The sequence below is a fragment of the Herpailurus yagouaroundi genome, unplaced genomic scaffold, assembly GCF_014898765.1.
Source record: "Herpailurus yagouaroundi ecotype Mexico unplaced genomic scaffold, PumYag 29, whole genome shotgun sequence".
In the NCBI taxonomy this organism is placed as follows: Eukaryota; Metazoa; Chordata; class Mammalia; order Carnivora; family Felidae; genus Herpailurus; species Herpailurus yagouaroundi.
In genome coordinates this window covers 46,167,137-46,184,978 of record NW_024412377.1, presented here as the reverse complement: position 1 = coordinate 46,184,978, position 17,842 = coordinate 46,167,137, and the positions used below count along the sequence as shown (strand labels likewise).

Below are 17,842 nucleotides of genomic sequence, written 5' to 3'. Positions count from 1 at the left end.
CAGGGGTGGCAGGGAGGGGAGTGTTGGGAGGGGGCCTGAAGTGAAGTTTAGTCTTTACCTTAGCCAGTGGCATAATGGACATTTTCCAAAAGACCCCTCTGGCTGCTGTGTGGAGAAAGGTAATGAAAACACAAGACACAACCATCCCTTAGCCTCGATTTCAGGATCCAAAAGCTTTTTCTGTAACTTTTTTTTTTTTTTTAATAACTCATTTAGTGACAAAACCTGGCCTGAATGGACACGAAGCTACTTATGCTCTTTATCCACTTAGCATGAATATTCTTACATTTTTGCCACAAGAAAAAAAAAATAGTATGTTCTGGTTATGGAGAGCTACCCATAGACCCCACTGGGGCTATTACATAATATAATATATGCACTGCATCAACTTCCCTAAATCAGAAAGATTCTTGTGCCCCTGACCAGTTTATTGCCTCCCAACCACAAATGCACCTTCCCTGTCTGCTGTGCAAAAATAGATCTGGGCCCTTTAAACATTTTCTCCCTCGCTAGACAACATGATGTTAATAGTAATCACAGTGACAGGTCGAAGATGCTAGAGAGACACTGTGGGAGGAAAGGGTTTTCCTGTATGTTTTCTATCCTGGTTCTGGTACATGTGCCAGGCAGGCAGCACAGATGACCTTGTTACCAGCTGGACCCCGACACCTGACCTTTACTGCTCTCACCTGCTTGGACCCACCAACCTCTGTCCTACACTTTTCCTTACGCTCTTTTTTGCAGCTTCTCTCTTAATTCAGGCAAAAGACCCAAGAGGCATAGCATCCGGTGATGGAAACCAAAGCCACCTCTCAAGCAATGACAACTGCCTGGACGAAGGGCTCTGGAGGCCCAGACCACACAGACCAGTTTGAGCCTAACCTCTGACCTGTACCTGTACAGACGGACCGTGGAGTGACCCATGCAGCTCCCTTGATACTAAAATCTCTGCCCAAGGAGGAGCACAAGACGCACTTACATAGCGTACAACGTACATATAGGCATGACCTTACGTTCGCCTCTACATAACGATGAATAGTCACCCTAACCTTGAGTGAAAGCAACCCATTCGCCCTTGCCTGGGGGCTCACGGCTTTGGAAGTTATTCCCTGTGATCTCCTTATTTGCTGCAAATAAAGTTTCCTTTGTGTGACCACGCCACCTGGTCTAGTTTCTGTCTGTGACTCACCGAGGAGCGAACTCACGTTAGCCTGATGACCACGTCTCTGGCACAGGGCCAGCCAGAGCCGCAAACACAACGTTTCTATCGTCCGGCCACAGTGTGCAACGGCACCAAGCCGCCAGCAGCCTCCCCGTGTTACCCACTCCCGTGGTATTGTAGCCGACTGCCTTCTGGGAGGCGCCTCACCACGGACAGCTGTCCCCAGCACCCGTCACTGGCGTGGCACCACAGCTGCTTCTCTACCATTTGCGAAGCACAGCTGTGCCCTCCCCAACAAAGTCAAGATCTCTGTCTGGGGGCCTCTTCTACGAGTGCTCCATCTCAGCCCCAGGAGGGAGGACCTTCCTTTCGAATTCCATTGCAACCGGGATGGGGGTGCTCCTTGGTGCTCTACCTGAGCCCTAGGGGGAGCCACTGCTCCTACATCTGCTATCCCCACATTCTTTAAGCTATATTTAGAGCACTCGTTACTTCACAGCAGTCAATCCTTCATTACTGCAATCTCTTGTCAGAGTTTAGAATTCTTTACATTAAGCTTTCAGTGTTTAGATAACTGGGAGGTTTCTCTCACCTGATTGAACCCTGACTAACGTAATTCTGAAACCTAAAATGTGCCTTGTACAGAGGGTTTAGGCGGAGGGATTCTGGACCTAAAGTAATAAGAGCATCTATGGAGCACTTCTTGTATGCCAAAGCACTATCCTGACTGCTTTGTGGACGTGAACTAATTTAATCCTGATGGCTATCTGTTGAGGCAGATACTACTACTGTGCTCATTTTAAAACAGAGGACACAAAGAGTTTCAGTAACTCCCAACATCACACAGCTAGTAAAGGGCAGAGCTGGGACTCAAATCCAGGCAAGTCTGTGGCTTTACAAGGCTGGGAGTGGGGCGCCTGGGTGGCTCAGTCGGTTAAACGTTCGACTTCAGCTCAGGTCATGAGCTCGTGGTTTGTGAGTTCGAGCTCCATGTCGGGCTCTGTGCTGACAGCTCAGAGCCTGGAGCCTGTTTCCGACTCTGTGTCCCCCTCTCTCTCTGCCCCTCCCCTGCTCACGCTCTGTCTCTCAAAAATAAATAAGTGGTAAAAATCGTTTTCTTCTTAAGGCTGGGAGTGAGGTGGGGAGGGGGCAAGGAGAGAGGCCGCAGCAGGGAGACTGTGCTTCCTCTACTGTGCTCTCAGGGCCCAATGCCCACCCCACCGACTGCTGGCATCCCACTGCCCTGGAATTATCTGCCTAGTGGTCCAGCTGGCCTCAAGGGCAGAGACCATGTCCTTTCCTCCTGGAATGTCAAGTGCTTAGCAGAGAGCCAGCCTGGGCACGTTCAGCATTCAGTCAAAATCCGATGGATGAATGACACATTGAATGAAGCAGAACTACAGACCCAAACACCAGCTAAACAACTAGCTGAGCCTGCCGAGTCACGTCCCATGCTTGGAGTGCTCTGGCCTCACGAGTCCTGTCCTGGGAGCTCCTCTGTGTCATCTGCCCTCGCATGCAGACGTCTGACAGCAATTGACAAAATGACCTCCTGGATCTCTTCCAACTCTTGGTACCATCAGAAAGCAAATCTGGTCACAAGACTTCTCTGCCCAACGCCCTTCATGTCTCTGGCAACCACCGGGTAGAGTCTAGTCCATGGACCTGGCCCCACCTATACGCTAGCCTCTGCCATGCCCACTCCTGGCTTTACTTACTAGGGGCCAGCAACACTGAACTTGGAAGGCCCTCAACACACCATGCTGTCTTCCCCTTTCTGGGACTGTGCTTCCCCTCCACAGAAAATCCCTATGCTCCCCATTCTACACCCAGCCCTTTGCCTGCCTGGCTAAATTACCCCACTCACCTTCAAAGACTTAGGTGACGATTCCCTCCTTGAGTAAGCCTTTCCTGCTCCACCCACCCTGCCCATCTGGGTTAATTTGCTCTCTTATGTGTTCACATGGAACTTTTACCTGCAGTTACCAGAAACAGATCTCACTGTATTCTAAATGACCTTTGGGTGTATGGAGTCAAGGTTAGTGGTGAAGGCTCAGGACCCTGCAGGCCAATCACAGTTCCATCAGTGACCAACTATGTGACCTTGGGTGTGACATTTCCTCTCCATGGTGCTTAGTGTCCTCCTCTATAAAATGGAGATATCACAGTGTGTACACCATTGGGTTGCTGCGAAAACTAAGAAAACCTTTTATGTAAGGTACTTAAAACTGTGTTGGGCAAAGGTAGCCTGCATGGGAGTTACTATTATCAGTCTCTGATGCTCAGAGGCTGCAAGTTATGCCTCTTGGTGGCCTCACTACCTGGCACGGTGTCCAGACCACAGCAGAGTATAGTGGACAAATGAATGGACTCCACCCACATAGCCTCCAAAGTAGCCCACAGCCTCCATTACTTCCTGAACTGCCATATCCACCTCTCTGAGCCACCCCTCTGTTCAGATCATCTTTTGTGCAAAAACTGCCTATGGCTTCCCAATTTCTGGAAGTCCAGCCTCCCCAGCCTCCCAGCAGAGCCCTTGTGATCTGGCCCTTACCTCCCTGCAGTTATTTGATATCTGAAGGTTCAGTGACTTAGGCATACTCCCTGTTCCTAGAATAGGCTCCCCGCTTTCTGTGAGCTGAGAGGTCCCAATCCTTCCCTGGGGCCACCTTAAAAGTCACCACTTTTCAGAAGTCCTTCCTGACCTAAATCAGTGTGACCTCCTCTTCCCAGCACCTCACAACACCAGGCTGATCCCTCCCACGGTACTAAGTACGCTCTGCCTTGTGTTCTACATCACTGTGTACTTGTCTATATCCTCTATAGACTACAAGCCCACTGAAGACAGGGCTATTCTCTGTACTTAACACATAGTAAGCCTCCAAATCAAGTGAGTTGGGACCCAGAACAAAAATAGGTGGTTGAAATCACTGTAGTCAAAACTCAGAAAAAGAAAGATAATAGGGTTAAATAAAAGGCAGTATGCACCATGTTTACTCATTGGTATTCCAGGCTAATGGCTAAGTTTAAAAAAAAAAAAAAAAAAAAGGCTGATCTGTTAATAAGGAGTGTGGCTTTAAAGAATACATACGTGCAGGGTAATATGCTAATCCTCCATAGGAAGAGAGGCTTTTTTCATGAGTTAAAAGGGAATCGAAGTAGCTAGAAGAGATTATGACAATTATCCCTGCCTTGCAGAGTGTTTTATCCACCTCTACCCAAACACAACGCATCAACACACTCATGCACACCCATAAAACAATCTGATGAGAAAATGGAAAATGGTCCATGTATTGGTTTCCTGGGGCTGCCTTAAAAAAGCACCACCAACTAGGTGGCTTCAAATAACAGAAATGTATTGCCTCATTGTTGTGGAGGTTACAAGTTCAAAATCAAGGTGTTGGTGGGGCCATGCTCCCTCCAAAGCCTCTGGTGGAGGATGCATCCTTGCCTCTTCCAGCGGCTGGTGGCCCGAGGTATTCCTGGGTTTATGCCAGCATCACTCTGGTCTCCTCCTCCGTCTTCCCATGGCTCTTTCCCTCGCTGTGTCTCCCCTTTTGTAAGGACCTAAGTCAATCATATGGGATTAAGGGCCCATCCTACACCGGCAATTAGTTAATCTTAACTAATTACATCTGCAATGACCTTATTTCCACATAAGGTGGAAATAATGCTGAGGTGCAGCATGCTGAGGTGCAGGGGTTAGGACTTCAACATATCTTTTAGAGGACATGATTCAACCCATAACATTCCATTCATCCATGCTGGGAGAAGGACCTCAGCACTCCCAAGGTCACACAGCAACTAAAGTCATTTGATCCACCAGGAAGAGACTAGAACATGGGTCAGCAAACCACAGCCTGCAAATCCTGTCTGCTGCCTGTTATTTTGCAAATAAAGTTTTATTGGAACACAGCACACTTGTTCATTTATGTATTGTCTCTGGCTGCTTTCACACTACAACGACAGAGTTGAGAAGTCGTCGCAGAGACCATATGGCCCACAAAGCCTAACATATTCTCTGGACGAAAAGAATACATAACATACACTGGCCAAGTTTGGAGATGGACTTTCTAGATACAGGAGGAAGCCCAGGCCCACATGGCAGTTCTCTAGTATCCCTTCTCTCCAGCTGGAACCTCACCCAACGAGCTGTCCTACTGGGAAAGCTCCTTCAACATTACTTTCCTCTGCCTAGAGAGATGGCAAAACATAGCACTTTAACATTCGTGCCACTAAAGCTGTACAAATTAAATTCTATAAGCATTTCCAAGAGACAGAGATTAATTCTAACTGGAAAGATCAGAAAAGACTTTCTGGAAAAGGAAAGATTTGAGAGGAGCCTGAAAAGGAGAGTGGGCACTCAAGAAATCCTCTAAGCCTCCCTGAGCCATGGCAGATTACCTAGGACTCTGCTGAGCTAAGAAAGTGAGTTCCCGCTCACTGGAGGTGTGCAAGCCAAAGCTGGCTGACCGCCTGGCAGGGATGATGTTGGGAGAGATGGCACAAGATGAAAGATAGTCCCTTGGAATCGTGGATTCTTCAGTCTCAGCTCTCATCACACTTGCTGAGTGAGACACACACAGCACAGAGACAGCAGGGGCTGGAGGCAAGAAGGGAGACACAGACTTACGCAGAGACAGGAGAGGACTGAGGATGGGAGAGGGGTCGAAGAGGTGTACTCACGCCCAAAATCAGAAGGCCCACGTGAACTGCACGGAGAGGAAAGCCACACCTGTTTCCTTCCCACTTAACTTCTACAGAGAAAGAAAGAGCAAAAGCCTGACCACTAGGGTTAAAACTAATCAAATGTCCCTTCAACACCTCTGGCTTGGCACCTGGCTGCCTTCTGAATGTGCCCCATTGTTCCCTGGGGCAGGGCTCGGCTGCCTCTCCTATTGCCAAGGGAGACACAGGGAGGCACGCTCCAGACGTACAGGGCTGCCTCCTCAGGGGAACCCTGACACTCAGGAGCAGAGGAGCCCCGCCTACCCTGGCGGGAAAGATAACACGGCAGGCGGCAATGCCTGACAGCTGCCCAGAGCCAGGGGGACAGGCAAGAAGAATGGGTCTGAAAGCTGATGAGCCCTTCTTATCTGTACTCTGCTGGCATGCCAGGAACACATTATCCCCACTTTCCAGGGGAGGAAATGGAGACCCAAAGAGGTTCGATGGCTTGCCAAGGTGCCAATAAAGCATGGCAGTTAGGAGCACAGGCTTGAGAATCAGAAATCTGAGTCTCAGTCTTGCCACCTACATCCTCTGCAGGCCTGGGAAGTTGCTTATGCTTCCTGAGCCTCAGTCTTCCCACCTGTGAAATGACCACAGTAAGACTGCTTACAATGCTGAAGAAATAAGAAGGGCACAGTGCATGGCATGCCCCAAGAGCTCAGTAAGTTAAGAAACGTTACTGTTACCGTGGTGGAGCCAGGGCTCAAAGAGAGCGAACTCTCAGCCCAGAACCAGCTGTCACACCTCTGTGCCCCACACCCCATGCCCCACTGCCACACCAGCAGCCATGTGGAACCTCTAAGGGAAGGTCCCTCGAGTGGGGGGCAGTGGGGCGGGAGGTACAGCCACTCCTGCTCTGACAAAGGGTCATCCCTGCACTCACAGGCACCGGGGGCTGAATTGCCTCACCCAGATAGCTCAGGGCCCTCACACAGGCCCTCTCTTTTTTAGCAATGCCCCCAGATAGATGCCTCTGAGGCCCCCTCAGACAAGGGAATGCGGTATGTGCCATTTCTGCTGGAAAGCCGTCCTGCCTCTCACCATAGATTCCTAACACTCCCGGCGGTAACAAGAAGGCACATTCTGGGGTTTCCTGACATGCCAGGAAGCCCAAGGCAGAAAATAAAATGCACTCTGTGCTCACATCACTTCTAACAAACAAACCTACGGCAGCCCCTCACACAGCTGGAGCAAACTTCATTAGATGGGGTGGACCTCAAATTCAGAGTACCTAAAAACACAGAGAAACAAGGTAAATCGTTCTTGGGCTCAGACAGAGCCACAATATAAATCATGTGGATGTAAACTTAAGGGAGTTTGTTCAAGAGCCATAGGTCTATATGTTTGTATTTCCAAGTAACCATTTCCCCCCAGCCTCCCCAAAAAGTACATTGGGCTTATAGTCAAAAAGGACTGGCCTTGGGGAGCCTGGGTTGGTTAAGCACCTGACTCTTGATTTCAGCTCAGGTCATGATCTTGCAGTTTGTGAGTTCAAGCCCCAAGCCGGGCTCTGTACTGACAGTGCAGAATCTTCTTGGGATTCTCTCTCTCTCTCTCTCTCTCTCTCTCTCTCTCTCTCTCTGCCCCTCCCCTGCTTGCACACATGTGCTTGGTCTCTCTCTCAGAATAAATAAGCATTAAAAAAAAAAAAAGGACTAGCCTCAACTTACTGGCTCTGTGACCAGTTACGTCACTTATACTATTTGAATCTTGTCTTTCTCTTCTGCAAACTGGGGATCACAAGCCTTGTTGTGCCTCCACCATGGCATAAAGAGGACAAATCAGACAAAGGGCTCCCAAACTCACATGTCTCCAGAGGCCAGGCTGGCTACATGAAAGGCTGAAGAACCCAGGTTCAAGCTGAGGTCTTTCTACAGTGGGCAACTGCTACCCAGATCCAGCCACTTTTTGTGATACTGGAACCTGGACCCCGCTGCCAACACTTCTACGGTTTTCCTCATAAAAGCCAGAAATGAGCATTTTTTTCTTTTAATGTGAAATACCCCAATGTTCACGTGCTTAACTCTCCGACACTTAAAAATAAAGACACTCATCCATCTATGGGCCAGCACTGGGTGAGCCACATGAAACATATTTCTGGGCTACTTCTGGCCCCAGGCCACCAGTCTGCAATCTGCATTAAAGTATACAGGTAAGGTGTAAAAACCAAAACAAAAAACAAAACAAAACAAAACACGGTGCAAAGGTCAAATGAAGTAATGTAAGAAGTTCTCTGAAGAAGACTGTCATTAAGGTTTACTGTCAATAAACTAACCAGGAATCCTACTACAGACCCTGATGCCCCCAAAACACAAACACTAACTTTTCACTCATTACGTACCAAATTTAGAAACTTACTCCTTCACAAATAGACATGCACACACACACACATTTTTTAACTGTCAGCAGCTGCCTCTGATCAATGCTCAGGAGGAAACACGCAAAAATAACAGTTTTCAGTCGAGCACATACAATGTGCTTCAGCAGCAGGAAGTAATTGTCGCACACATTCCCCCGCCAGATGTTTCCAACCTGTTCCCTTTAAGAAACCCCCTTCCTGCAGAAGCCCCGCCAGCAGCCTCTGCTTAGCAGCCGGCCTCCCTGAGAAAGCTGACATCTGTAACTCACGGAGAGATTCGTACAAACACATGACCCCAGTTAACTGGGCTCTTGGGAGGCTGCCCGAGGGACGCTCCCGAGAGGCACGTGGGACCTGCTGTAATCATGCCCTGGCACTGACGCCCGGGCATTCAGCTCGCGGAAGAGCTTTCTGGAGCCAACACATCGCATCCAAGAACCAGGCTCACGGGGCCTCCGGCAATAACCTCCCCCTGCAGGCTCCTCATGGCCTGGGGAAGAAGGAAAGGTAGCCTCACCCAAGGTCATGGAGCAGGTAGGTGGCAAGACAGCAGAAGGAAGCCTGGGGCTGGGTGCTCCACCTGAGTGAGACACCTGGGTTGGAAGCCGGTTTCCACCACTTCCTAGCTGTGTGACCCTGTATATGTCACTGTACCTCCCTACACCTCAGCTTTCTCATCTTCAATTCACTTAATCACCACGGTGACACAGTAAAGCAGTGACCATTGTGCTCATTTTAGGATAAGGCTGAGGCTGAGGTCCAGAGTTGGACACAGAGTGAATAAGGGACAGTGGTGGGCCCGGGAATCAGAGGAGCCTGCCCCCAATCCTATGCTCTCTCCAACTCAAGGAAGAGACTCACACGGCCTCCCTAATGTCGCACCTTCCCAGGGAGGCCCTAGCTCAGTACTGCCCTCAACCCCCACCTACAGACACCTCCTCCTTGCCCCCTTGGCAGGAAGGCAGAGCACCTGTCCTGGAAAGGCAACAGATCACAGGTATCAGAGGAAAACAAAACCTCAGGGCCCAGAGAGTCCCTGTGGCCCACGGCAGAGGCATTTTCAAAGTGCACCGCCCGTCCCGGATCCCAACCCTGCACCACTTGCGTCTGACACAGTGCCACTGATAACAGCCCTCTGTGGGCACTGGTTGGCAGCTTGGGAAACTGCAGATAAACACGCTCCCCAGAAATACAAGTTCAAAGGCAGGTCCCAAAGCGCTCCTGTGGAGATTGGAGTGGGCCCCTGGGGAAAGTCAGGTCTGCCTCCCAGGGATGCTGACAAGTTGGAGATGTGGACAGAGAGGAGAGAGTTCCCCGAAGGATGATCCCTGGCCCACCCCAGACCGGCCCAATCATGCTCCTTGGGCGCGAGCCCTGGAGCCCCGGTGTTAACAGGCTCCCCAGGGATTCTGAAGCACCCAAGAAGAGCCGTTCCTCAAGGCTAAGCTTCCTGCACTCCGCCAGCAGTTACCAGGCACCAACCAGATCACTCCTTGCTTGCTGCTTCAGTTGTTTGGCAAATATTTGGGGCAAATTAGAGTGGGCAACCGAGGACTGAGGTTAGTTCCTGCCTTCAGGAGACGACAGTCTGGACAGATCAAATAAAAACAATTATTGCACCACATGACACATTTATATAAGGGGCTCTGGGCTCCTGGTAACAAGAGGACAACCCCAGGCTGCCCCTACAGGAGCGAGGGAGGCTTAGGGGCCAGGTGGCAGGGAAGAAGGGCGAGAGAGGCAAGGGAGCAGTGTGTGTGGAGGCGGAGAGATGTGAAATACCCTGAAAGGTACGGGGAGTGGGCAGCAGAAAGAAGCCCCAGGCCATGCCTTTCTGGAAGTTTCTCCACCTAAGTGGACAGGTGATAAAATCAATGCTCAGGGGAACTAACACTAGTGAGCAACTCCTGAGGGCTGCAGTGACCAAAAAATACTTCCCGGAGGTGGCAAAAAATACTTCTTAGAAGGACGCAGAGGATCTGGGTTCTCGCCCAGCGTAGTAAATGGGAAGGTTCCCCCAATAATTGCTTTGGATTCCAGAGCATCAGGGAGTGGACTACAAAGAGCAGCTGTGCAAACACACCTTCCTTCCCACCCCCAATCACCAGAGACACTGCGGCCCTGTTCCACCTCTGAACGCTGCCCCATGAGGCCAACCACCTCTCCTCAGACCTCACCTTCCAACAACCATAAAGAGGCCTCCCTCCCTATCTGAGCCACAGGGAAGCTGAGTCCCTACTATGAAGAACTGGGTCCCTGCTATAAGCCAGGCACTTCCCACAAACAGGAGCATAACCACGGTTACTGAGGACTCGTTCTGTACCCAGCCTGTGCTCAGGGTCTTACCCACTGTGACTCATTCAACCATCAATACACATAACACTGTCTCCATTTTACAGACCAAGAAATCCAGGCATGGAGGCCAAGTGACTTGCCCAGGGCTAGGGATCTGAATCAAGCGGCTCCAAAACTAGAGCCCTACACGCTGCCCCACGATGTCTCGGTCTAGGAGGATGGGGGAGTCGCTTTGCCAACAGGGCTGCGGGGGCGGTTTGGTGAGGGGGCCTCTTCAAGTGACCATGTGGGCTCCACCTCAGCCACTGAAGAGGGTTCAGTCTTAGCACAATGGTCTTTCCCCTCTGCTCAGACAGCAGGGCTCCCGTAGCAGCCTCATAGGAGTGGGTGTCAGGGCAGGGTGGGAAACAGGTCCTCTGTCCTGCTCAGGCATTGGATCAGAGACCCACAGGCTCAAACACCAGCCCCACAACCACAGGCTGTGTATCCTCAGGCCACTCTGTGCACCTCCGTGAGCCCTGGTTCCCTCATTCATTCCTACCTGTTTATACCTGGGAGTATTTAACAAGACATACAGGTAAAGGGCTTCTTAGTCCAACACCTACCAGAATAAGTGCCAAAGAAATGGTAGCCACTGTGATTATTATTATTAACCTTATCATTCTCCCTGTCATCTATACCATCATCATTCTTATTAGTGTCATTTTACACTGTGGCTTTTTATCACCTGCACAAACAGAGGAAAATTCAGCATCTGAAGCTCAGAATTCTCTCAAAACCAAAGGGGAAGGAAAACATGGGCCTGCTTTTTTCCCGTCCTTCTCCTATCTACACTCAGCAGAGGGCAGCAAACAGGAACCATCCAAAGATAAGAGAGAGCGAAGAGAGACACATGGAGAGAAAGCTACACACTCATAAATACACACCCACCCACCACAGCAAGCGGAATTGTTTAGCTTCCAAAGTATGAACACTCCGCCTCCTCCAGCTAAGAGGGCCAGGCAGAAAAAAAGAGTCAAAGCTGAAGAGACAGAAGTTCTTTTTCAGCTTGAGAGAAATGTTCAATGAACTGACTTTTAATGTGGGGCGGGGGGTGGGGGGCGCAGCTCTCAGGACGTCTGTGAGGGGAAGGAAGGCGGCAGCAGGACTCACAAGATTAAATAAAGGCAGCTTTCAAACTGCGCTTCATCTCAACCCTCTACTCCACACCAGCAAGCATTCACATGCGAGCTTCCTCAAGAGGAAACTGAGGCTCAGGGAGTTAATCATCCCAGCTAAGGGGCGGCACAGCCGGGACCACTGGGATGCCAGACATCCAGACTGTAGGTCCAGTGATCAGCACTCAGTCCTGGATGGCCAAGAGGTTTGATCGCGGGGACCAAGCCTGATTCCAGCAGTGACTGCCTGGGACACTGTGCCAGTGAGATTCTGGAATGGACACCTGTAGTCCTCATCCCTACACTGCATTTCCCCTCCTCTCCACAAAAGCGCCCGGGCTTTTCTCTGGGAAAAACCTTCCTACAAGGTGGATGGCCCGAGCCTACCCCTGGCTCCTGCGTGGGTTAAGTCAATCAGCATCGCTCATCCTCTTGACAAGTGTGGATGGTTCAGAGAGCTCATCAGATCTGGATTAGGCTGATGATACCTAAGGAGATCTTGCTAGCACTTCGAGGAAAAAAGTTTCCTCCCTCTTCAGCAGAACCTACCAGAGGAGACAGACTCTCTCCTCCAGGATCTAGGTATGAACATGAGGTCGGGAAGGGCTACAACCGCTTTCAGCTACCACAAGGGCTCAGTCTAGGGCAGGAACTTCTAGATGATACCATACCTGAAGCCACTGCAATTACAGGAGCTAATATATTCCCTTACTCATTTCAGCCCATGTAGCGTATTTCATTGTTGTTTGCAACTGATAGAGAATCTGAAGTGGCTCTCAAGCTCACTCTAGCTCCGTCTGTCACAGATAGCAGTGATGATGCCACACACGATGCATCCGTTTAATTTCTCAATTTCCCAGCTGGATCCCTTGGCCACCTTAAAATTTAATTCATTTTACTTGCTTTAACACTATAAAAATTTGAGAAGAAATGTATAAAAATGGAGCTGCAAAAAAGCCAGGTAAGTTCCAGCCAATAATTAGTCAATAAGTACTGGGCTCCAAAACTGGGAGTGATAATCGCGGCTCGTGCGGGAAATAATGGTAGAAAAGAATCAATTATTAGGATGTGGAGGGAAAAAATATTCGTGGTGAAAGAGAGCAAGAATTTGGAGAAGAACTGGGTTCTGGTCTGTACTCCCCGCTCCTGGGGCTCAGTTTCCATACCTACCAAGCAAGGTGGGCAGACTAGCCAACTTCTGAAGCCCCCCTCCTGCTCTGACACATATCGATCGCTCAACAAACATGTCCTGATCGCCTTCCAAGGGCCCAGCCTTAGGCTGTGTGCTAGAAGAGGATGTAGTTCCTCCTTCAAGATACTTCTGGAAGGGGAGGCCACGATGTACTCGTTGGCCACAGGAACTCAGGCACGCATAGGGTACCTCCTTTCCCCACTGCACTGGGCATGAGGACAGTGGTTCTCTGAGAAGCAAGACTCTTATTTCAGTCTTCCTGGGAGCTCGGATACATAGATGGGATACGGGGAGTCAGTTACACGAAAATACAGAACACACTGCAAATATCATCATGAGCAGTTACCTGCCACGGGACGTACCACAGACGCCCAGTTTGCCTCAGGGTGTTTTTCAGTGATGAGATCCTGATGCCATCTCTCTCGTGAGAGCTGACGGTGGTCACTGTACAATTAGCAAGCTAGATGGTTCCCTTTAAAACGGGCCCTTGTGGGGGCGCCCGGGTGGCTCAGTCGGTTGAGTGCCCGACTTCAGCTCAGGTCATGATTTCATGGTTCGTGAGTTGGAGCCCCACGTCGGGCTCTGTGCCGACAGCTCAGAGCTTGGAGCCTGCTTCGGATTCTGTGTCTCCCTCTCTCTGTGCCCCTCCCCGACTCACGCTCTGTCTCTCTTTCTCTCAAAAATAAACAAACATTAAAAAAGATAAAAAATAAAACGGGCCTTCGCGTTTTCATTCCCGATTCCATTATGTGTTATGTCACTGGCACCAACAGATTAAAGGCTGAATTCACATCCTCAGACCACAGCCTGAAAGAAGGCGCTGGAGTATGAACATATCCCCAGGTAAGTAGCGGCTTCACCACAACTCCGGTACGGAGGTCTGTTTTAACGAACTTTCACTACCTAGGCCTTTTCAATACATGCTTCCAAACCAACTCACAGAACCCCAGGAATTTAAAGTTAGAAACCTCCTCACGAAGGATCTATTCCCTGTGTCGCAAATCAGTTTCAACATGCCATTAACTCCACTTGAGTAGCAGTGTCCAGAAACAGGTGGTGTGGGCTTAGTGGGACAGAGACTGTTTAGCCATGTCTGCCCCGGCCAGGGGAGGGGAGCACCATTATGATACACATTTCCCTTTCCTCTTCTGAATATAAGCCTTCAGTGCACAGTTGAGAGATCCAAGGCCCAAAGAAGTTAAGCCACTCTCCTGAGGTCACACAGTGAGTTTAGGGGTAGGAGAGAGAGTGAGAACCCAGGCCCCTGTTCCCAGGCCTTCCTTAGCTGGGCTCCTTAGGAGACTATCTACCTAGGATGACAGGAGGAATGCAGGGAGCCAGATTTGCTCAGGTAACTCAACAACCCAGCCCCAGTGGCATCAGGTTTCAGCTGGGCATGCAGACACAGAAGAGATTAATAATATAAAGGGTTCCAGCCCCTCTGCAGAAAATTAAAGAACTCATTCCAAGGCTACAATTCTAGGGTACTTAACTTTCTGATGGGTAAGACTCTGCCACCAGGAAGACTGAAAAAAGCGAGGGAAAAGGTATTGATTTCTAGATGTTCTGAGAATAAAGTTCAGCTCTGACACAATGAGAAAAACTCTTGATACTTGAAAATTAAAGTCATTGGTATTCTATTATCCTACCAATTTCTATTCCACAGTTGCTATTATCCAATGAAGTCATTTCTCACTTTCAGATTATGGCTCTGAAATGGGGAGGGACTGCATCACGTTCCCTAACACGGGTGTTTAGTAGCTAGTTCCCAAGTCTGGAATATGAAACAGACGGTAGGATTAAACAGAGATGTTAAACAGATTGGGGCTACGAATGAGAGGGACCCCTAAATTAAAATGAAGATAGTTTCAAGACTGGCTTTTCTTGCTTGGTTTTACAACTTTCTGAGGACAAAGCTGTCTGACTAGATGAATGTTGAAGTCCTGAAAGCATGATGTGTCCTTTATAAATCAACTGTCCCACCCAGCTCCAGAGGTATGCCTAGAATGAGCTAGCATGACAGGCATACAGACTTACTTTCCAGCAGATGATAAATGCTCTTAACTTGAAACTCTCTATCCTTCAATCCACTGGAGAAGTGCAAGAGTTAAAGGGCTGCTCAAACAGTGGGTATGTTAGCCCTCAGACCCACAGGGAATATATTTTGCATTTGGATAAAGTCCTGTCAGCCTTCCCTCCAGGGCCCCCGTGGTTATTTCTACCAGAAAGATCAACGAGGTGTGCTGGGATAATTCTCAACAATTACAAGAGTGACAAGCTGAGCTCAGAACTGGTCAGCCCTGTCAAGAGAAGCCCTGTGTGCTCAAGAGGCCAGATTTCCCAGATAGCAGGCTAATGGGTTACATCCATGTTCCAGTGCACGGGGATGAGGGATGGAACCCCATCGCTCTGAGAAGTCAGCCTCCTCCCTCAAGGCCAGCTGACATTCAGACAAGGGACTGGGGGCCAAGCCCAGTGCTGTGCATCTGCAGGAGAGTGAAACAAAAAGTGGCTGTGTGGAAATTTGGCAGAGTGTTCCTGAAAGGGAGCAGATGAATGCTGAATCCCACAGCACCTAGCAGAGCTTATCATTGGGGAAACAGCTCCTTTCTGCTACTCCCAGGAAGCAAAGGAGTTCCTTCGAAGCAAGGATAATCCATCGGTACCCACCTCAATCACCATCACACCCCTTCACCCCTTCTTCCTCCTCTGCGTGATATTCCAGAGCAAAAGAAATAAACAAGAACTAGACCTTCCCAGATGAGCCTATCTGTCCATCTCAGTTAAGGGCTCTGAGCAGTGCCCAGCTGTTGCTCCCCTCTCTCTGCCCAAAAGGCTGCCTTACTCCATCAATTCCCTCTTGCACAAGTGAGTAATTTACTTTGAAAGCTCAGGCCAAACTGGCAGTTAACCTTGACCTTCTCTCTACACATCTGGGTCTATAGAAAATGAAAATCAGGACGTCTCTGGCATCCACGGCAAATGAAATACGAGGGCTTTCTCCAGGCAGAGGCGGAATGTCAGGAGCTATTTTAGAACTGGCTACAGCCATTCCAAAGGAGAGTTAGTGCTCAGGCAGGGCACTCCCCCCTTGACCTGGGGCTGTGTCCAGTGTGGAGCCCCCACAGGAGGGATGCTAAAAGGGACCCCTGCCCTCAGGAAAGAAAAAAGACGTGGCCGTTGTACCCCTCACTGATTCACTGATGCTATCACAATGCTGGAGCTGGACCAATAACTACATTTCACAGATGGAGAAAAGGAGGCTCAGAGAGGGAGCTGAGAGGTGATCAAGGGCACACACAGCAAGTCAATGGTAGAGTTGAGGACAGAACCCTGACCTCCTGACCCTGATGCCAGTACAGGGAAGTGAAGAAAGACTTCATGAAGGAAACACCAATATGCACACAGAATTTAAGGGGAAGAGGTCTAATATGGCTGTCAGGGTTTGAACCAGGGTGGTAAAAGAGTTGAGGAGCTTAATTTCCAAACAATAAGAGCTACCAAAGAGATGAAGGAGGCCTTCCAGGATGGTTTGCAACAATTACCAGAGTGACAGGCTGTACTCAAACTGGTCATCCCGGTAGCAAGCAGCCCTCTGTGCTCAAGCAGCCTGATACTAGGAAGAGAAAGAAAAACATCAACCTCAAAAGTCAGTCTCTTCCCTTATCCTGCCAAGGATAAGTCAAGTTGGACAGTGATGGACAAATTATCCACCAAATTATGGGGCCAAGGAAATCCTGTAAGAAAACCTGAAATGTCCCACTGTGTGAAACAGTTCAAGCATGCAAACACTCACTGGCGCCTATCTACCTGGGAGCTGGGGAGGTAGGAGAGCTCTGATAGAGCTTCTGCTATCAGTCTATACGTACGTGTGACACAACAGACACACACGTGGGGGAGTTCAGAGGAAGCAAGAACAATTAAGGTCCTAGACTTGTGCAAGAAACAACACACCTAGTCAGATTGGACAAGTTCAAGAGGGATCATGTCCCATCTCCAAGAAGGGACAGGGAAGGCACCTGATGTTCCAACCTCAGGGCACCCAGGCACAAACACCTCTGGGAATTTGGGGGAATCCATCCACCAGAATCCCTGCTTCGGGACTCTTGAGAAGGTCAAAGGCAGCAGGCCCCTCAAGAACCAGGAGTCTCCCCGCCCCCCCTGCCCCGCACAGTGCATCCTCCAACAAATCCACAGATCTGGGAAAGAGGGAGGGTGAAAAGGGGGGAGGGTACACAAATGGGGAGAAGAGGGAGACCTGGTGTCCCACTGAGCAGGGAACACAGAGATCAGCAGGTGAGGGAAAAAGCGGAAAAGACCTGGACGCTAAACAGAAGGACTGGCAGCTCCTGAAGAAGAAGTCATCCTGGGATACAGGGGTACAGACAGGACCTTCCAAAAGCAAGAGCTGCTGGAAGAGGTAAGGGGATACCAGACATGAAAGGAAAGGAGAATGGTAACCTACAGTAAGAAACACACCTTCAGACTGAGCAACAGGAGTCTGTCTCTAGTTCTGGTTCTGCCTCCGACTGACGTGGGGTCTCTGGACAAGTTCCTGTCTTTCTCTGGGCCTCAATTTTCCCAATCCCCAAAATGGGAAGAACAGAAGAGTCTCCGGCGCTGACACGGAGAAGGCAGAAAGGGAAAGGGGGAGGAAGGAAGCGAAGGCTACAAGTGAATACGAGGAGAGAGGGTTCCCACCCCCACAGCAACTGGGGGACTCACCAGTCCGGCCGCCGGGACCACCGCCGCCCCCGATCCTCCGGGGGTGCCGTCGGGCTGCCGCTCACGGTACAGCGCCCAGAGCCCCACGTTGGGCAGAAGGACCAGGGCCGCCAGCACCAGCGCCACCGCCTGCAGAAGCCGCTTCTCCTTCCGCCTCATCGGGGCCGGTCAGCCCCGCCGCGCCCCGCCGGCCCGGCCGCGCGGCCCCCGGCTCCGCGCGT

At 50.1% G+C, this 17,842-nt stretch overlaps 1 protein-coding gene across 1 annotated transcript in view; it reads right to left on the bottom strand.

Annotated features, from left to right (window-relative positions):
• GALNT10 (polypeptide N-acetylgalactosaminyltransferase 10) overlaps window positions 1–17,780 on the bottom strand; it is a 218,728-nt gene extending 200,948 nt beyond the window's left edge. The window contains exon 1 of the mRNA XM_040498391.1: window positions 17,622–17,780. Within this exon, the coding sequence (XP_040354325.1) occupies window positions 17,622–17,780 (159 nt within the window). The remainder of the gene's footprint in view (window positions 1–17,621) is intronic.
• Window positions 17,781–17,842: the final 62 nt, after the last annotated feature.